This window comes from Ostrea edulis, chromosome 4 (assembly GCF_947568905.1).
Source record: "Ostrea edulis chromosome 4, xbOstEdul1.1, whole genome shotgun sequence".
Classification (NCBI taxonomy): domain Eukaryota; kingdom Metazoa; phylum Mollusca; class Bivalvia; order Ostreida; family Ostreidae; genus Ostrea; species Ostrea edulis.
In genome coordinates this window covers 71,822,579-71,844,993 of record NC_079167.1, presented here as the reverse complement: position 1 = coordinate 71,844,993, position 22,415 = coordinate 71,822,579, and the positions used below count along the sequence as shown (strand labels likewise).

General features: G+C 37.8%; 1 protein-coding gene and 1 long non-coding RNA gene across 2 annotated transcripts in view; one reads left to right on the top strand and one right to left on the bottom strand.

Moving 5' to 3' along the window:
- The window catches only part of LOC125669988 (uncharacterized), a 28,034-nt gene that overhangs the window by 4,558 nt on the left and 1,061 nt on the right, over positions 1–22,415 (bottom strand). The window contains exons 2-7 of the mRNA XM_048904870.2: positions 14,257–14,792; positions 13,158–14,169; positions 12,946–13,088; positions 9,671–9,821; positions 6,180–6,467; positions 1,236–1,361 (exon numbers count right to left, since the gene is read on the bottom strand). Coding sequence (XP_048760827.2) covers positions 1,236–1,361; positions 6,180–6,467; positions 9,671–9,821; positions 12,946–13,088; positions 13,158–14,169; positions 14,257–14,792 — 2,256 coding nt within the window. The remainder of the gene's footprint in view (positions 1–1,235; positions 1,362–6,179; positions 6,468–9,670; positions 9,822–12,945; positions 13,089–13,157; positions 14,170–14,256; positions 14,793–22,415) is intronic.
- LOC125669989 (uncharacterized) lies at positions 16,333–22,029 on the top strand. The gene is made up of 3 exons (XR_007368082.2): positions 16,333–16,395; positions 21,378–21,553; positions 21,671–22,029. It is a non-coding gene; the product is annotated as an uncharacterized LOC125669989 (long non-coding RNA).

Sequence of the window (22,415 nt, the reverse complement as noted above, 5' to 3'; positions counted from 1 at the left end):
CGAAAGATCTACCTTCAGAACATATATTGAGTAGGTCAGATTTTTATTAAAAGTAGGCCATTCTCTCAGGTCAAGGTCACAAGATCACACACCATTGCATCACATGAAAGGTCTTTCAGTAAAGAATGTATCTATAAAATATAAAAGCCTTAGCTTAAATAGTTCAAAAGATATTTTAAAAGATTTTTTCTATATATCAGCATATAACATTTTGATTCTCCTTATTATGGCCCCATCCTACCCCTGGGGATTATCAATTGCACACTATGTCAGGAAGCTTTCATGTAAACTTCTACATTTCTGGTCCTGTGATTTTCCCTATATATATTTACATGTAAAACTCTGATCCCTTATTGTAGCCCCACACTGCGCTTGGAGGCCATGATTTTAACAAACTAGAATCTGCACAATGTCAGAGAGCCGTCATGCAAATTTGAACTTTTCTGGCCCAGTGGTTCTTGAGAAAAAGAAATTCCCTATACATTTGGATGTAAAACTTTGATCTGCTATTGTGGACCCACGGGGGTCATGATTTGAACAGACTTGAATATGCACTATACCAGGAAGCTTTCATGTAAATATTAACTTTTCTGCCCATCGGTTCTTGAAAAGAATATTTTTAAATATTTTCCCTACATATTTGGATGTAAAAATTTGATCCTCTATTGTGGCCCCACCCTACCTCCGGGGGTCATGATTTTAACAAACTTGAATCTTTACTATGTCAGGAAGCTTTCATGTTAATGTAAACTTTCCTGGCTCGGTGGTTCTTGAGAAAAAGATTTTTTAAAATGTTCCCTATATATTACCATGTAAAATTTTGATCCCATATTGTGGTCCCATCCTACTTGCGGGAGCCATGGTTTTGACAAACGTGAATCTGCACTATGTCAGGAAGCTTTCATGTAAATGTAAACTTTTCTGACCCAGTAGTTCTTGAGAAGAATTTTACATAACACCACCTTATTTTTGCATTTCCGTGATTGTCTCCCATTCGAACAGGGCATGGGCCTTCATTTGAACAAACTTGAATCCCCTTCACCCATGCATGATTTGTACCAAGTTTGATTGAAATTGGTCCAGTGGTTCTGTAGAAGAATATGAAAATGAGAAAAATTTACAGTCGGACAGACAAAGGTGATCAGAATAGTTCACTTGAGCTTTCAGTTTAGGTGAGCTAAAAGGTTAATGATTTTGAACAAAGTAGCAACAACAACAAAACGTAAGTTACATACATGGTCCCTGAGTTCGTTTTTTAGGAAGAGGCGTTCGAATTGTCTTTCTTTGACAATCCTAATCATTTCCTGAGCCGTTTGTTGAGGCGACACCAGCTGCTCGCTCATCAATGTACGGTACAGTCTCTGTCAAAAGTAAATATAAACTTTATCGACCGGTACGTATTTACTCTTTCAAATAGAAAATTCCCAATGAAATCTTTTATAATTTATATCCATCTATCTTTGAAATGTCATTTAACCTCTGTTAATCATGCATTTTTCAACATCAATTATAAATGTGAATTTACAACGATATTTTGATGTTCAAAGAGGAGCCTTTCCTGGATGATTTAAGGGTTAGTCACACTGTTACAGTGATTAAAGATTTTTGTCACAGTTGGTAACTCCCCTAAACATCAGTAGGTGTGCTAATCAGAACTCCGACGATGTCTCAAACACTCGACATGAATGTCGCTTGTGCGACACACCCGAGGAGTTCCGATTGTACGTTGTCCACAATCACAGCACTACGAATACACAGACAGATGACATACAATATTAACTCGTACATTCTCCTACAACACAATCTCTACATACACAGAAATAAAATATTAACTCTCACATTCTCCTACAATGCAATCTCTACATACACAGAAATACATTAATAACTCGCACATTCTCCTACAACACAATCTCTACATACACAGAAATACAATATTAACTCTTACATTCTCCTACAACGCAATCTCTACATATACAGTAATACAATATTAATTCACATTCTCCTAAACTACAATATCTACATATACAGAAATACATTAACTCGTACATTCTCCTACAATGTAATCTCTACATATACAGAAATACATTAACTCGTATATTCTCCTACAACGTAATCTCTACATATACAGAAATACATTAACTCGTACATTCTCCTACAACGTAATCTCTACATATACAGTAATACAATATTAACTCATACATTAACTCGTACATTCTCCTACAATGCAATTTCTACATACACAGAAATACATTAACTTGTACATTCTCCTACAACGCAATCTCTACATAGACATATGAAATACAATATTAACTCTCCCATTCTCCTAAAATACAATCTCTACATATACAGAAATACAATGTTAACTCACATTCTCCTACAACGCAATCTCTACATACACAGAAATAAAATAATAACTCTCCCATTCTCCTAAAATACAATATCTACATATACAGAAATACAATGTTAACTCGTACATTCTCCTACAACGTAATCTCTACATACACAGAAATACATTAATAACTTGCACATTCTCCTACAACACAATCTCTACATATACAGAAATACAATATTAACTCGTACATTCTCCTACAACGTAATCTCTACATACACAGAAATACATTAATAACTTGCACATTCTCCTACAACACAATCTCTACATATACAGAAATACAATATTAACTCTCACATTCTCCTACAATACAATCTCTACATACACAGAAATACAATGTTAACTCGTACATTCTCCTACAACGTAATCTCTACATACACAGAAATACATCAACTCGTACATTATCCTACATCGTAATCTCCACATACACAGAAATACATTAACTCGTACATTCTCCTACAACGTAATCTCTACATATACAGAAATATAATATGAACTCATACATTCTCCTAAAATACAATCTCTAAAAGACGACACCAATTGGACTCAACTACCAGAGTTTAAGAAGAAGAAAAATCAAGGACGGAGAGGAATTTTATCTCCACACGACACAGGCTTTTTCAAATGTACGTATGCGTTTAAGTCAACAATGCTGAATAAAGGAATACCAGTATTTTCATTGGTTATTTGTGATCTTTAATACGGATTTAAATCTGTGTCTCGTTAATGGTCGTTTAAGTGCCTCAAACTTTGAAGCATTAGCCAATCAAACTTTAGATTTCGAAACAGTTGCACTAGATTGAAATGTCACTATCAAGACAAGATAATTTTGATGGAAGGCATCAAATCAGCCGCTAAAATTTTAAGCATTCTAGACTGTTTTAAAGGAACACACGTAGGTTTATTCAAAAATGGAATACATGATTTTATTATTAAAAAAAACCCAGTAATACTTTCATTTATGTAAGAATACTAGTGTGGTTTTTAAATCTTAAAATATATGAAACATTCAACACCCATGCAATAAAGAGGTTGAAGCATACTACAATAAACACATTATTTCAAGAAAATTATTAAAACGACACGTATAGATGCAGTTGTTTAGGAATTCGAGTATTTGCCCAATGAATGAAAACGAACATAAAGTTTTGAAACACATAAAAATCTCATCCTCTGGAGATTTTGCATGTGCTTTTCATAGGTATTTATTCAACTTTCAGGCCTATATAAAGTGCTTATATGACGATTTACATTGACGAAGCTGAATTGATTTATAAAATGTTAAAGTGCCATGATATACAAATGATTGATTGATTGATGTTTTCCGCCACACTCAACAATTTTTACCGTTATCTGGTGGCGCCCAGTTTTTATTGGTGGAAGAGAGAATCAAGATACAATGTACCTGGGAAGAGATCACCGACCTTCCGAAAGTAAACTGGGAAACTTTCTCACTTACCGGCGCGAGCGGGATTCGAACTCGCGCCGACAGAGGTGAGAGGTCGCGTGATTTTGAGCGCGATGCTCTAACCACTCGTCCACGGAGGCCCATCGATATACAAATGAAGCAAACATGAATATTAATGAGTTTGAATGGATTGCAGAAACCAAACATGTTTCAGAAATATGGTTGATGCAAACAAATTATTATTATATTATTGTAATAACAAAGAACGGAAAAAACGAACGTAAAACCAAACAAACACATGACCTGTGTACACACACACACTCTCTCTCACTATGGTATTGGTATAAGATATAGAAAACTCAGTCGAGGATTTCACATTTATTCCAAAGCGCTTTCAACCTCATGGCTTCGACAGATTTCGACTGTTATATAAATTTATTTAATCAATCAATACCCAGAAAGTCATGGCGAGTTGCTTTTATTCATAGCTTGCCATTCCTGTGATTACTTTTTTGCAACCAAAAAAAAAATACAAAAAAAATTGCAGAAAATCGTAAATTAATCATATCGGATCAATAATAAAAAAAAAAAATGAATCGTATTAGTAACAGCAATAAAAACGTACATCTTAATTTTTGAAAATACTTTATTCAGAACTTTTATGAATGTAATTAATGAAGAATTATTCTACCGAAACAATAAATGTAATGAGTTCTCATTTCCCCATATGCACTTTCTAGCATCATCACAGATAATTAAGGTTCTCTGTTTTGAGAAAAGCACTTTTCAGGTAAAATTGCAAACAACAGTAGTTGTTTCATTGTGAACTCGATGACCCGCTATACTCGTAGTTGTGATTATAAATCGATATGTCTTGTAAGAATGCATTATACAATACATACATACACACACTACATACACACACATGAGGCAGAATTTATTCAAAAGCTTCTACAGGAGAAGAAATAATATTTTGTTGTGACCTTCAATTCGAAATTTAGATATATCGACGACGTTTTATCTATTAACAATAATCATTTTCATTCAAATGTCGATTCGATATATCCCAATGAACTCGAAAAGACTCCACAGAGTCCTCCACATCTGCTTTGTACTTAGATAATTTACTAAAAATATATATTAACGGCAAACTAGGAACTCAACTTTATGGCAAATGGGATGATTTCAGCTTCTCCATCATCAGCTTCTCATATTCATGCAACAATATTCAACAAGAGGTACTGTGAGCAATGATCACTAAGAATACCCCCCGCTTACCCCAATCTCCCAAAGGGTGTTGGTAATAGGTATAAACTACCTCTTTTCTGAGTGTAAAAAAGAAATGGCATGACAAACCGAACCATATTGCTACTTCGATGTCCAGTGCGCGTTACCTTTTGACCCCAAAATCGATAGGGAACATCTTCATCCCATGGGTAGTCCATATGTATGATATGGTGAATGTAGGTGGAAAGGATAACGCTTTAGAGCCCGGAAACCATATTGCTACTTCGATGTCCAGTGCGCTTGACCTTTTGACCCCAAAGTCGATAGGGAACATCTTCATCCCATGGGTAGTCCATATATATGATATGGTGACGGTAGGTGGAAAGGATAATGCTTTAGAGCCCGGAAACCATTGCGTCTACAGACGGACGGACGGACAGACAGACAGACAAACGGACAACCCGATTCCAGTTGTGGGGGGTATAATTATCACCTGCATATCGTGTTTATATCTTTCAAATGTTTCCATAAACAAGACATTGTTCTGCGTATGACCATTTTTTAAATCGAGGCAGGCTACTGACAAACAAGTTGATGTTACAGTGATTTGAACAGTCTCGTTTAAAGTCAGCATTTCGCACATTATATGGTCGTTTTAACTATCTAGTTTGCCAATACAACCTATCATTGGGTCAAATACTGTCTGACGTGTTTCATACCAATTGCTAGGTTGTTCTTGGCACACTGCTTTTGACTACGAATTGCTTCGATTACCTGATCAAGATATAGAGCTCATGGCGGGTGTGACCGGTCGAGAGGGGATGCTTACTCCTCCTAGGCACCTCATCCCACCTCTGGTATATCCAGGGGTTCGTGTTTGCCAAACTCTCTATTTTGTATTACTTATATAGGAGTTATGAGATTGATCACTGTTCTTTATCTTCACCTTTCACATAGTACATTTGTATATCACATTTCCCTATTCTTTGTTTCTATTGAATTTCTAACTACGATTTCTGATGTCAGTGAGTTTGGACACTCGTTCATGTGTTTTGATTTTTTTCTTTTTTTTAATCAGTTTATTTCTGTTACCAGGTTACGCTCTGTAGTTACTATGACAATCTCTTAGTATCTAGTCAAACACATTATCGTTACCTGATTAACAAATTCTATGTTCCTGCTCTTCCATAGACTGTCCTTAGGCTTTTTGCGTAGATACGGTACCAGGTACCTAAACACACACAATTCTATCACAAGTAGCAGCGCCCCCACAAACATGGCCGACAGGAGTATAATGAACAATCCACCGGTGTGATCCAGTCCGTACTTCCGGGTAAACCGTTCCGCTTGAGCTGCACAGTTCCTGTTTTTTATATATCTTTGCATAGCTTCAGTGACCCGTCCCCCCTCTAGGTAACTTAGAATTAACGAAGACATGTTCTCCTGCAATATATATATAAAATTGAATACACAATACACTTGTGCAATGTATCTAAGTAGTCATATACTTGCACAGGTCATGATAAACAAATGTTTAGAACGTGCCAAACAAATCTGACTTCCAAATAAAAGACATATATATATATATATATATATATATATAATACATAAAGAGAATAGATCTGCATCACCTTTACGTGACCTAGAAATGGGTTCATGGACTATAAAGTTCCTACTCTGTTGAAAAAAGTCCCGATAATTTCAACTCGCAAAAGCGTGAGGAGCGTTCAAACCAAGGAAACTATGAATGGTTGAATTCAGTATGGATTATGACAGGTGAAGGGTATCATTTATTCAAGATGTGTATAGTAATTGAATACTTAAAAGCTATATATGCCACATTAATTGGATATAATCATAGGAAGAAATTTATGATCAAGTGAAGTCGCAAACTGAATTTAGCAGTAAACAATTCCGGCAATGCGAAAACATGGACGGCTTGTTGATGGAAGTTTCACACGTTCAGAGATAAAGAACAAGAGGCTCATATTCACCTGATTCACCTTGGCCCTGCTGTTCTTCAGAATTTTAAAAGATTTTTACTCTATCTATACCCATGAAAAAATTTGACACCCCCTCCCTAGCCCTATTGGGTCATGGCTTAACCGAACTTGAATACAAACAATATGGGGATGCTTCAGTATCAATATCGATCAAGATTTATCGCATATAAATAAAACAATAATCGTGTATAAATACCAAAGTAATCGAATATAAATCAAAATTTATCGAATATAACTAACAAGATCATCGAATGTAAATCAAAATGTATCAAATAGAAATAACAAGATTATTCAATTTAGATAACAAGATTTAAGGAATGCCTTTAATTTTGAAGCATATTATACGAGAATACCCTGGTTTGGGTCAGTTTACGCTTTATAATCCGCAAAGCATATGACTTACAAGATTATTGAATATAAATCAAGATTTTGGCATATAGATTACAAGATTATCGAATATAGATCAAGATTTTGGCATAGAGCAAGATTTGTATAATATTGCAACGTTTTACATGTCATAGGTGTGTTCAGTTACAATCATTGATATCTGTCTGGTTGTAGGGATATGTTCAGTTACAATCATTGATATCTATCTGGTTACATACGGTGTTTTCAGTTACAATCATTGATATCTGTCTGGTTGTAGGGATATGTTCAGTTACAATCATTGATATCTATCTGGTTACATACGGTGTTTTCAGTTACAATCATTGATATCTGTCTGGTTGTAGGGATATGTTCAGTTACAATCATTGATATCTATCTGGTTACATACGGTGTTTTCAGTTACAATCATTGATATCTGTCTGGTTGTAGGGATATGTTCAGTTACAATCATTGATATCTATCTGGTTACATACGGTGTGTTCAGTTACAATCATTGATATCTATCTTGTTATAGGCGATATGTTCAGTTTTGATAATTGATATATGGTTGGTTAAATAAGATGTGTTCAGTTGCAATGGTTGATATCTGTCTGGTTATAGGCAATGTGTTCAGTTACAATCATTGATATCTTTCTGGTTATAGGCAATATGTTCAGTTACAATCATTGATATCTTTCTGGTTATAGCGGCGTATTCAGTTACAATCATTGATATCTTTCTGGTTATAGCGGCGTGTTCAGTTACAATAATTGATATCTGTCTAATTATAGGCGGCGTGTTCAGTAACATGGGACTTGACGGTTAAAGTACCATTCCAAGAAAATCTTTTAAAGAAAATTAAAAGTCTGTTTTATTAAAACAGGGTCTTTGCAGCGGAGTAGCTAAGAAATTTGCTACTAACTTGAAAATACGGATGTATATTTAAATGCTGCGATAAAACTTAGAAATTCCATTTGAAAATTAAAGCTGTATGGTCCGAATTACAATATTTTTTTCCATCTCGTAAAAACGCTATTAAATCATCGCACGTATGTAGTTATGAGACTGTACGACATATCATAAATTATTTCACCTGTTTTAAACCAAATAATTTGATTTTAAATCGATGTTTACAAATAACCGCTTCACTCTGCCATTTCTAGTGACAGTCACGTGACCAGTTCAAACTTTCAGATCATCGGTGGTCTTATCTGTGTAAAGCTATGTATTTTGTTATAACAGTACCGTACCATAAGTTTAATAGATATAAAAATATCAAATACCTCTTAGTAATTCGTTGTTTTACGCACTTTCAGCCTTAAAACTTGACAGTTGCGTATGAGTTAATACATCATGTTGGGATTCCCCTGACGCGCGTGGGTCTATTGATAGACGTCTATTATGGGAGGATTTATATATGTACCCACTATATTTACTTTCTAAATAATATTCGCACTGTTTTCTTTTACATGCAGATGTTTTCAAGCATGTAATTAAGGGAAAGTTAATAACTTTATAAAGTAATTAATCTGCTTTAAAGTAATTATGTACAAAAATAATACATGAACATCGGGTCATACAGCTTTAAGGATTATCTCCCACATGCATAGCTCTGATCCTTGGACAAATTTGGCTCCAGTTTTTGGCACTCTGGTTTTCCCTTTAGCTCTTACAAGTTTATTGTTATTTCGAATTTCCAAAATTTCAGCTTGAGCATCACTGAAGAGACATTATTTGTTGAAATGCGAATCTGGTGCATCAAAATTGGTACCGTATAAGTTTTTACACCACAAAAGTCCCTTTCAGATCCACTTTCGACCTAAACATGCGAAGTATGCTAAGCCCCCTTCCCAAATTCATTGGATTTTCACCCCTGAAATTTTAACAGAAAAAAAACCCCTTAAAATTCATGTTTCAAAAATCTAGAGAGAAATTGTGAATTTAGCTTCCCGGGTCCACCAATATTGACCAAATTACTGATCCTGTGTTGTTGCTGTAACTTAGTTACGTACAGATGGAATGTGAGTACCAAACCCCCGGATGTCTGTACCGTTGTTACAGCAGTGGTATCAATGGCTAACTGTGTTACGTGATTGGCCAAAATCAAGAGTGCCTTTATAGCCCCCTTGACTACCAACCATGACTACAAACATTTTTGTACTTTCTCCATTGGTGCATTATCCGTGTTTAGATACAGTTCTCGCAATACATATTTCAATTTCAGAAATAATTCTTATATATTCTCAGATGAAGCAAGAAAAGCGTAGGCTTGTTTACCGTTAACTGTGTCGCCTCTCTGTTCAGTCCAAATGCATAGAGATTCTCCCCAAAGTCATGGCCGCTAAATTTGATTGAACAATTGTCGTGTTGCGCAAGAGCATACTCCAAAAGAAGTCGATCGTTGATATAAACCTCATACGTTTTATCCCTGAAAAAATTAGCACAGTCGCATAAGGCATCGTCACATAAAGCAGTCACATAAGGCACCGTCACATAAGGCAGTCGCATAAGGCATCGTCACATAAAGCAGTCACATAAGGCACCGTCACATAAGTTAGTCTCATAAGGCAGAGTCACATAAGGCAGTCTCATAAGGCAGAGTATCATAAGGCAGAGTCACATAAGACAGTTACATAAGGCAGTCTCATAAGGCAGAGTCACATAAGACAGTTACATAAGGCAGTCTCATAAGGCAGAGTCACATAAGGCAGTAACATAAGGTAAAGTCACATATGACTATACATTCTGTTATAACTGAAACGTTTAATTAGGATCATTTCAAATAAAACAAATTCACTGAATTCTGTCGATTTTTCAGTTCCTGTACACGTGTACAAGTATGTGAACATAGTACAGGTAAATCACTATGTGAACAAAGTAGACGTGTACCAATATGTAAAATAGTACACGTGCACCTGTGTGTGAACATAATACACGTGTATCAGTGTGTGAGAGAGTCCTGTTCTGAAAGACAAAGCGCTTCTTCTGAAGTGACCAGAGGTGGAAAACACTGCCAAGAACAGCTTCATTTTTTATGTGTCAACAAAGGAAAATGAACAAATTGTTTGTCTACAAACTTTTAATGAGATACCGATAATTTATTGATAATGAAATATCCTTTTACGCTTTCCCTAATTCGTTTAGTGTAACATGCAACTGTTGTAACTGATCCAAACCATTCGTAATTGTCATTATTGATTATTCTTCAGGTACTCTCATTAGCAGAATAGTCAATGAAATATTCTTATTCTAATTGGAAGCTTGCGTTTCTGAGGGTGATTAGCTTGGAGCACGCGCTCAAATTCTGTATTCTGATCAATAAGGGGGGAGGGAGGGGGGGGGTTATGAAAAGAAGGAAGCTACAACTTATATATACATATAAATAGTTTGATTTGATCGTATATTTTTACGACCCATTTGAAAAAATTTCACTAATATAGTGACGTCACCATACTGACAAGTTCGACAAATCTAGACCTGTGGACAGTGCTTGGGACCATAGCAGCAAGGGTTCGTTATCATGCCAACGCCTGCCGGGACCCTAAATGCAGAGCGTTTGGCGAAGGTTTACGTCTTAGGTTTGACACAACTAAGGTACATGTAAGAGCAGGGCTCAAGCACGACCTCTAGAGTAGGCAATCATCTCTCTAGCCATCACAACCTCAAAAGTAAAGTCTACAAGACATAAATTTCGTTTTTTTTTTTAAATCCGTACTTTCATGTTTGAATATGGGTAGACGCGACAAATAGTACCTCCCCGGCTAGCCTCAAAACAAAATTTTCCATTGGTCGGGAAGATCTGAGAATAGCGATTAACATGTGACATGCAAAAAGTGAGAATCACAGGTCTTTCGGATATGACCTTAAAAATGGCGTTCCCGTGTCGCGGCGTTGGCACGTTAAAGAACCCTCACTGATGATGCCCTGAGCGCTAAGCTTGTGGTACTTCACCTACAACTGTTGACATCTCCACACGAGTGAAAAATTATCGAAGGGAAGTAAAACAGCAAACAAAATACTTTATTATTATACATTCACTTGATTAGTACCTGTGCTACAGATAGACAACATTGCATTGAACTACAAAATATCATGGGACGAGCTTCTTCATTGTCTCAGTTTGGACGTGTTTCTATTATTTGACCTTCACAAGGAAAGCAGATAAAAACTATCAATGTTCATAATGTGGCATCTGGCGATCAGCATTCTGCAAATTCAGCTTAGAAGAACAGGGGTTGTCAAAATAATGCTTCGCAAATTAAAGTTTTAGTTCAACATTAAACTGTTCATGTTATGTAGGCCAATATTACCTATCCTTCGTTGATGGTCCCGCGGGGATAAGGTAGGCAACTGACAACTAAGTTGATGTTACAGGGGTTTCAACAGTCCCGTTTAAGTTTTTATAATTATAACGATATAATTTACCAATGCAACCTGCCATTGGGTCAACTGTTGTGTGACGTGTTTCATTTTGTTCCAATTGTTAGGCCGTTCTTTACACATTGACTACGGGTTACTCCGTTTACCTGTGGGAATCCAGGTTAGAATAGGTCCTCCGTACATCTTGCTTGTTATAAGAGGCGACTTAATGGGGCGGTCCAGCAGATGAGACCACAATAACCGAGTACCCTTGTCACAGCGGGTGTGGCACGATAAAGATTCATTCCTGCTTAAAGGCCATAAACACCGAACATTGACCTAAATTTTGCACCCATTCACTGGCAAAGTTGACGTCTCCATGTGAGGGGAAAATTCTCGAGCGGGATGTTAAGCTTGGTTGATAAAATTGTAACTAGATCATAGACGCTGAGTCAAAATATCATTTCAAGGGTCAAAATTTGCTGTAAAAGCCTTGACCTTGGTATCCTGTGGGGATCCGGTTTAGAATAGGTCCTCAGTACCCCATGCTTGTCGTAAGAGGCGACTAAATAGGGCGGTCCTTTGGATGAGACCGCAATAACCGAGGCCCCGTGACACAGCAGGTGTGGCACGATAAAGACCCCCCCCCCCTGCTCAATGGCCATAAGCCCAGAGCATAGGCCTAAATTTTGCAGCCCTTCACCGGCAGTGGTGACGTCTCCATATGAGTGAAAGATTCTCAAGAGGGATGTTAAACAAGACACAATTAATCAAGGCTTTGATTTACGTCTTCCCTCATATAGTGACGTCAGCAGCGTTAGGTAAACTTTGACCTATGCACGACATCCAGTGCCGTGGAAGTGAATATTCTTTATCGTGTTAACACTAACCGTGATGGGATACCTCCGTTTTTAAGGTCATATCCGAAAGACACGTGATTTTCACTTCAAATACCGTGTCTTTGTTGAAATAATAGCCAATAGCTCTGTTTAACGTCTTAGGTTGAAAATTACATCTATCGAAACCACCCTCTGGACAGCTGTGATACAAACAGACGATAAGCTTCAATATTTATCTCCCATTAGAAAGGATATTCTTTCCTCCCAAAATCTCTCTCTCTCTCTCTCTCTCTCTCTCTCTCTCTCTCTCTCTCCAATTTTAATCGACAGTACACGTAAAGAAAGCGTTCTTACTTCAGACGATTGACGATGTTTAGAGAAGATTCGTCTCTTGGAATCTCTGTGATGACGATGTCTTTGTGAAGCCGCTCATTGATGACTTTGAGGTAGTTTGCAGCTGGACTTGATTTTGTCACATACACACTTTTAGCGTTCATCTGTTAATTAGAACATAATATTAATGAAGAGAACCCCACAATGAATGTCACGGTAGAGAAGGGACTTACATTTTTATGAAAGATGCTGATTATTTCATCCACCCTGTTGATCCCCGCCAAGTACGCTGCCAAGTTTGCAGTGTAGCTTGCGACGATGAAAATTGCAAGCCCTGCCCAGAAATTCTGGAGGAGTTTCGCTGGCCAAGACTTCGGGGACTTAGTACTGACGGTGTGACCAAACAAAACAGAGTATACCATAACCAGAGCTGATCCCAGAGTGTAGTTCTTCAGCCGTTTCCTCCCCCAAGGATTTAATCCGAACGGACTGTTCCATTCAAACAGGGAGGTGGCTAGCGCAGCTGTTGTCGCACTTAGAAAAATTGCCAACCAAACGTGTCCATCAAATGGAGCGGTGAACGCATCTATTGAAGGTTTTGTTACCTCCAGTGGCACAGCCATTGCAAAACCAGTAAAATAGTAAGGTTCTGTGAAACGTAAAGTCTTGCTTCTACTGGAGGTAATAGTTAAAGCACCTGCTATGATATCCGCAGATCCATTTCCGACGTCATGAATCATGGCCTCGTACCGACCAGTGTCATTGTGACCGGTATCATCTCTAAAATACACCAGGTAATCAAACGCTAGATCAGTTGATAGATATTCTAGAATGTCCATAACGAAACCACTACAGCAGTAACGTTCTACTGCGACATTCTTCAGATCCTCCGCAACAGTATTGGGTCCCAAGTAGATAGGATTCCCCCTCAAAACCTTGTAGCACATTTTGTTTCCGTAACAAGAATCTCCAGGGTCCATGGGACCTTTAACCATAACAAAGGGTGGAGCTGGAGTAGTGACGACTCGGTGGAAGTTCTTGCTGCGAAGGATCGGTCCTAGTATCGTACTTCCATACCATTGGACGTTGTACTTGCTGCGATTGTAGAATATCTTGCCAGCTGACATCCATTCCAATTCCTTTGAGGTTTCATTTATCAATCTCCAGAAGTGGTTGTTTATTTCGAACTGGCCTATTCCACAGGACAGCGGGATATTTCTGCTGGACTTTGTGATTAGAACATCTCTGAAAAGAGAAAGGTTTTTTGCATCGAGTTTCGAATGAGACATCTGCATCTTATTGAAGTTATAAACACGAAAGTATAGAAACTACCTGATACAGTCATAATCTTCGCCTGAAAGGCGATTATATCTTATGTTCTCCACTTCCAAGAAGATACGCCTTAGCGTGTGTTCCACGACCGTCTGGTCCTCTGGTATAGACTTCAGAACTAAGCTGCCCTCTGGTATAAGTTCTTCTTCGGTAATTGTTGACACAGAAGTCTCCGACAAAAGCCATTGATATCCTCGTCCAATATCCATTCGTCTGTTCGCACGCATCAGACGATTAACCAGCTCTGGTCGAGCGTGAACGACAAATTGTTTCACTCCACTTTCGCGTAGATCCCGCAGAAGGAAAAACAGTGCTATTTCATCGAAATCCTCGTCATTTTCATGCAAGATTGTTGTATGAGTGAAATTAAACAAACGTTCGTTATGGAATCCTTCAAGAAAGCCATCATAGAGCAAGCTGACGTCCATGAACAAATGGGTGTGTTTGTCAAACCATAGATTGTTGATAAGATTCAGCATAGCTTGTCCAAGGTGGAATGAGTTGGAATTGACGGACAGAATGACACTTTGATATATCTGTTAAAGAGTAAAACATTTAAGTTTCATCTGGTTTTCTATTAATATAGTAGTTAGCAATGTGACGGTAAAGGACCAGGGTTCGTCATTACAGGACGGCGAATCAAACAATTTTAAATCGTACATTATAGTCATCACCGACAAATTTACTCTGAAAGTTGAATTAAAAGGGAAATTCTTTGTTTACGAAAATGCAAGTGTGAAAAAGAAAACGACTCGCTCTTATATCAACACGAAGGGACTTGTATTATAAGTACGATTAAAACGTAATTGAACTGGCAGAATAGTTGGCGTAATATTTATGCTCAAATGTATTGCAAGAGACATTGAAAGATTGATCAATCATACAATAGCTGACTTGTGGAAAATGCCAAAAAATTACTGACTTTCTAACATCGTGTAGCTTCTTGAAACTTGAGGAGGGATTAGTTGTTCTGTTTGTGTGTTTTTTCTTCATCGAAATTGTTTAAATCACTTATGGGGGAAACATCAGACTTGGATGTTTTATCAAATTTATTGGCAATGGCTATCGTTAATCTATCATCTCGTGACAGTTTCTTAATATCGATAATGCACTGTAACACTTAATTGAATTCATATTGAACTGGAATTTAGTTGAGCTCTTCACTCGAATGTAATGCAGCACAAGGTCAACAAAATCCGATTCGGCTTTTGGCAGAAGAAAGAGACAACCACTGGGGGTTCGGGTTACACGCGGAGGGGAGAAGTCAATTATCTTGTAAATCATGTGCATAAAGACAATTCTCTCAGCCATCGGTCATACGCAATGTAAAGATATTCTTCTGATTGCCTGTGTTACCCATGTTTGAGCATACGAGACGGCTCTTATTGTTGTAAGGCCTATAAATCGACTGACATTTCTAGATGCAGTTTCAGTTTCGAATACACAGGAAATTGAACGCAGGAAAATGACTGTTCCCATTTATGCTGAATTTTTTTTTTATCAATGTGCATGTAGCATCATACCTTATCTAGGGATAGAAATATACAAACAAATTGTCAATCAACGATCAGAGAGATACACAATACCCTTGCATGGATGATGATCAGTAAGCGCAATTATAGAAGGATATCTTGTAGACGCGATTGATACGAAGTCAGATAATCAAAGAAATTAGCATTTTCTTCCTGGTATTTCTTTGATGCATGTAACTCGATAAAAAATGAAGGAACTAGGCATTGTTGTTTTGACGCACACTACAAAATGAATAGACAAGTTCAAAATGTCCGATTTAATCAAGTCGAAAACGCTTCTATCTTTATTAAACATCGCGTAGTGTACAAGGAAGCGCGATATTCCATGCTACGTCGCAGACTATTGTATTGGTATAGTGATACAGAACGGAGTTCATTTTCATGACGTAAATTCTTTTTGAACACAGACGGTCTGTACCTTTAACATGAATAACCATAAACATGTATACAATTCTGGAATTTTCAGAATGAACATTGGCATTTACTTAAGGAATGAATTACATTTTTGAAAACGAGGCCATGAACTGTGACGCTTCACGCCAGCTTACTTCATGGAGCGCGTTAGGAGAGATAGATGGAGCGAGAGAAGGAAGACGCGCTGATGAAAGTAGGTGCTCCTTAGTTAACTATTTACTGTTTATACAAACTGAGAAGGATGAAATGCTCTCATTTAGCCACCCTACCACGTCATCGAGGTAATATTACATAGCATATTAACAATTAACTGTAAATAACACACCCATAAATAGATAGTTTTCGTACCGATTGCCGTACAATTGTCCCCTGCAGTAGTGTGTGGACTGTACTGACTGCCGTACAATTGTCCCCTGCAGTAAAGTGTGGACTGTACTGACTGCCGTACAATTGTCCCCTGCAGTAAAGTGTGGACTGTACTGACTGTCGTACAATTGTCCCCTGCAGTAGTGTGTGGACTGTAATGACTGCCGTACAATTGTCCCCTGCAGTAATGTGTGGACTGTACTGACTGCCGTACAATTGTCCCCTGCAGTAGTGTGTGGACTGTACTGACTGTCGTACAATTGTCCCCTGCAGTAAAGTGTGGACTGTACTGACTGTCGTACAATTGTCCCCTGCAGTAATGTGTGGACTGTACTGACTGTCGTACAATTGTCCCCTGCAGTAATGTGTGGACTGTACTGACTGTCGTACAATTGTCCCCTGCAGTAATGTGTGGACTGTACTGACTGCCGTACAATTGTCCCCTGCAGTAGTGTGTGGACTGTACTGACTGTCGTACAATTGTCCCCTGCAGTAATGTGTGGACTGTAATGACTGTCGTACAATTGTCCCCTGCAGTAGTGTGTGGACTGTACTGACTGTCGTACAATTGTCCCCTGCAGTAAAGTGTGGACTGTACTGACTGTCGTACAATTGTCCCCTGCAGTAGTGTGTGGACTGTAATGACTGCCGTACAATTGTCCCCTGCAGTAATGTGTGGACTGTACTGACTGCCGTACAATTGTCCCCTGCAGTAGTGTGTGGACTGTACTGACTGCCGTACAATTGTCCCCTGCAGTAAAGTGTGGACTGTACTGACTGTCGTACAATTGTCCCCTGCAGTAATGTGTGGACTGTACTGACTGTCGTACAATTGTCCCCTGCAGTAATGTGTGGACTGTACTGACTGTCGTACAATTGTCCCCTGCAGTAATGTATGGACTGTACTGACTGCCGTACAATTGTCCCCTGCAGTAGTGTGTGGACTGTACTGACTGTCGTACAATTGTCCCCTGCAGTAATGTGTGGACTGTAATGACTGTCGTACAATTGTCCCCTGCAGTAGTGTGTGGACTGTACTGACTGCCGTACAATTGTCCCCTGCAGTAGTGTGTGGATGGGTACTTCTTCCTGGAACGATTTTATGATTTTCATTTTATGGCTTTTATTCGACTTGAAAATCGATTGTAAACAATTCGATAAGAATCCCGCTGGAAACAGCAGACCTTTTACAATGAATGGAGAAAGGAGCGTTCCCATTAATACTAATGAAAGGAGTCAGCTTACGTGTGTACTTTCGCTTTTTGTTTCACAAATATCAATTTTAATCAACGGTTAGAAAGGACACAACAGAGTTTAAAGGGAAAGCCCCCCCCCCCAAAAAAAAATACATAATAAATGATAGGATTAAATATATGATAAAGATTTGTCATACTATTCTTTTGATACACGGCCTAGATAAGCTTCAGTACTAATTTTAAAACGTTTAAAATTGAAATTCCCGCCATCTATTGAGGCTGCCATGATGCGGAACTCTTTTGTATTCAAGACCACAAAAATCAATAATTTTGACGTCACACCGTCTATTCCGGTTTTCATGAGATCAAAGATGTGCATGTGGTAGATTTTACGAATACATTGTAAATAGGTGGATGCCTTCCTGTCAAGCAGATAATTACACCAATGCGAAGGGGAGATGTGAAAAGAGTCCCCCCCCCCGAAATTCCTGATCCAACAAAGTTATTTGGAAAGAAAATACTATGTAAACTGTGGATTCATCATTTGCGTAATGACAAGTTGAGGTTCAAGACATATGTATGACGAACGTTTACCGTCTGCCTTGTCTGCGACTCAACTGAACGTCTTCTTTCTCAATTTCTTCTTGCGTAAGAACGGGCTCAAATCTATACATATATATGACAAGTTGAGGTTTGAGACATTTACATGTATGAAGAAACGAGTACCATCTGCCTGTTCTGCGACTCGACTGAATGTTTTCTTCTCTTAAATTCTTCTTGCGAAAGAACGGGCTCAATCTATACGGCTCCAAACTTAACTGTTCGTGACTTGTCATGTTTACAGTGCTGCTGATGAAATAAACCGGAACCGACGGTCTGACGTAATAAATTAAACTTCAATGGCCGCTCTCTTAGCGGTGGATAATTTGAAATATAAGATAGATTAATATTGATTTAATTGTTAAGCAAGGAGTGTTGTTGTTAAAGGCTGTCATTTACGATATCAGTAAGCAATACGTTATTCATAAAGGCAACAATGTGGTTAGGGTTGCCTTTCCCTTTAAAGCACTAATCGTGATTTCTACTTTCGTTTTCGCGTTTCCGGATAACCGCCACCTATGTGCTGACTATCAAAACTAGTCTTCCTGTACTTATTTGCCTATCTCCCAATGAAATGTCAGACAGAAGACTAGTCCTTCTTGATGTCTTAGGGGGTTATTGCAGCCATTGCTGTTAACCATTTACCTAGCTGATATAAATCACAAAAAGCAGATTCAAATAAAACTAAACGCACATTATCTAGTATATATTTCTCCTTTTTATCAATCTTGTATTACACTTTGTTAATGTTGCCAGTTAAGACATATTTCGATTAAATGCTAGAATTCACACGCTCAGCGTTATTCAGTACTTTTGATGAAAGTTTTTTGTCAGTCAGCCTGGTGGAAGCCCTTCACACGCATATAACGTCTCTGTAATTTTCGGAAAGGGAATCTAGGCCACCAAAGTCGGTCAATCATTTCTTCACTTTTATCGCCAAAGTATGGCTGAAATATCGCAGCATGCAATCGATAAATCAATCATCAATCCTTTAATTTTGGCTGATACGTAGCGTTTCTGTTCTGACATGAGAACTGTGTGGTTGTATGGTTGTTTATTAACGAATTATCCCACAATGCACATCGGTTTTCTTACTTCTGTATGTACACTTTAAAAATATTTACATTCTCAATGTTTTTGTCTTCGTATCCTTAACAATTGTAATGATGGCCATTTCCTCATGAATGTGAACAATGTACATCTACGTGCGGATAAACATCGATAAATATAGTACGTATATTCTAATGGCTGAGGATTCCGAAGGAAATATAAAAGTAGAATTCAAATTTAAAAGTAGATTTCATTTATGAAAGTACCGCTTCACGCCGGGATACTGCATGAAGCGTGTTAGCTGGCGTAAAGTGTCAAAAATGAAATTTATTTCTTAACTATATTTATGAACCATAACAAACGAAAACATAATAGATTATGGAGAAAAACAATACAATATGTACAATTATATTGAAGAAAATATCGTCGCCTTACAATTATAAGCATAGTAAAATTCATATATTTAAGTGCAAACCATTTCCTGATAAACACGTAAATGAAACCAGAGTCGGGTTCAAAATCAAGAGGATTTGATTTGATTTTGCTGTTTTCCGCCACACTCAACAATTTTTCAGTAATCTGGTGGCGCCCAGTTTTTATTGGTGGAAGAGAGAACCCAGATACAATGTACCTGGGAAGAGACCACCGACCATCCGAAAGTAAACTGGGAAACTTTCTCACTTACCGGCGCGAGCGGGAAAATCAAGAGGAAATAAATATCAAATTTTAGACAGAACTGATTGCTGTTTTAAAATCAATGTATGGATAAAGGAAGTATTGCTTTGACCTTCCTTAAGCTTGGTCCCAGATTGTAACTGATTTTAACTGATTAAGTGAATAGTAGGATAAGTGAAGGGAATCGGCTCTTTAAGATCAGAATGTTGAGAGTATTTCATATTTTATGATTGGTTTCGCGATTCGGCATTGAAAAGCTTCTTACATAGTTAAATACACGTATTGCTGATTAAATACGAGGGAAGGATTACGTTGATAAAAGACAATAATACTTTTGTGATGGAAGTATTGCTGATATTCTTAATCATTACAGCAGGTGGAAAAATCACTAGATTTTTAGTATACAAATGACACGATCCAGACGTTTTGGCATCGAGTTCCAAGGTAAACTAAAACATACAGACAAACTGATACTGATTGCAGTGAAGGACGTTATCAGTAGAGACTGTTGAAAAACGTGCCTGTTTAGTTGTCGCGAGAGTGTCTGTTTAGTTGTCGCGAGATTGTCTGTTTAGTTGGATGTTGTAAGCGTACCGTCCTTATCATTCAGAATGTCCCATGTTTGTATGTGCGAGATGGGTCCCTCGCCTGCTTTACGAGGAGCAAAGTACAGCTCGAGTCCTAAACTGGTTCCCCGCTGATTGGTCAATCGGATCACGTGCTCGTCTTTTTCCGTAACCGGTAAGAAGACTCGGACGTGGATCGGCGCAAGAATTGCATCAAATCGATGCATTTCTTCGCCGGAAGCGCGCCCGTGGATGAGAGTTAAAAGGCCAGAACCGAATCCCTGAATAATATGTTATTTATATTTTCAGCACAGATTCAGTTTTGGTATCATTAACGTCTTATTCACTCTAATACATAACATGTAAGTGGAAATTGATAGTGGTACAATACCTTAGATGTGTATAATATCTTAGATGCATTTGAAAGTTCACGTTTCATAGTGTAACGTACGACTGTGACGTCAAAGTTACGTTTATGTATACGTAACAACCAACTCTGATGGCGTCGATCCACATACGAGGTTCATTTGCGGTTACGGAAATAGCCGAGTAGTTACGACTGCTGATTGGTATACGAGAAAAGCGAGGTCAACAGGTTACCAGTTTACTCGAGTCCATACATCAATTAATTTCCTGAACTGTAGTACAAATATCACAACATATACTTTGAAGTCGTGCGATACTACATATAACATGAAATGTCATATTTATTTTTATTGAAGACAGGTACAGACTACGAACAGTGATCAATCTCACAACTCTACAAGCAATACAAAATAGAGAGGTGGGCAAACACGGACTCCTGGATATACCAGAGGTGGGATCAAGTGTCTAGGAAGAGTTACAAGCATCCCCTGTCGACCGGTCGCACATACCGTGAGCCCTATATCTTGATCAGGTAAACGGAGCATCTATATTTAAAATTTGCAATGCATATCAAAGAATAGTGTATTAAAACTATAGAGTAGTAGAAATTTTAGAACACAGTGTTGGTTATTTTATTTTTTAACTTTAGATAACTTGCCTACGATTTTACCGAACAACCCTCGTATATATTTTAAGAGCGTTGAAATTATGTTCCTGGTAGTGACGTCAGCAACAACGAAGTGTCCAATTGTTTACATTATTACTAAGCTTTGTGATAGTGGCAATTCTACACTTGGTTACACTAATACCCGGATATATCCTGGTGTCACGAGAACTTTAATCGGTGCGTTATCTGTAGGATACAGCTATTAACGGCTCATTAGTCTGAACGTATTGGAATAAGACGTGGAAGGGATGAGACTCGTTTTGCTGAGTATGTATGTTGGTCAGCTGCGTCTACAAATTTCAGCAACATATTCTGAATAAAGATTTTTTTAAAAATCAACACGTGCCTTATTATGTATTCTAGTTACCGTTGTCATTTGAATTTCCTCCGAATAAAAAAAAGAATTTATTATTCACTTTTGCTTTACAACTCAAGATACTAGCACAACCTATACATATTCTGACAGAAACAACTGGTATTCGATTTCTCCTTATAATGGACTTGTCACTCGAGTGAGTTCGTTTATCACTGATATTTTTGTTTTGAACAGCACCACATGTTTACTGTTAATTTCAGATAAAAATTAGTTGAAAACCTTGGCGGGTAGAATGAATGGGATGTATGGGATCAAACGATCTCTCAAAAGTACATACTGAATACTAATATCGCGCATTATCGGCAGTATTTATCTTTTCCCATCTCAATGTTCATGCGTATTTACCGACGC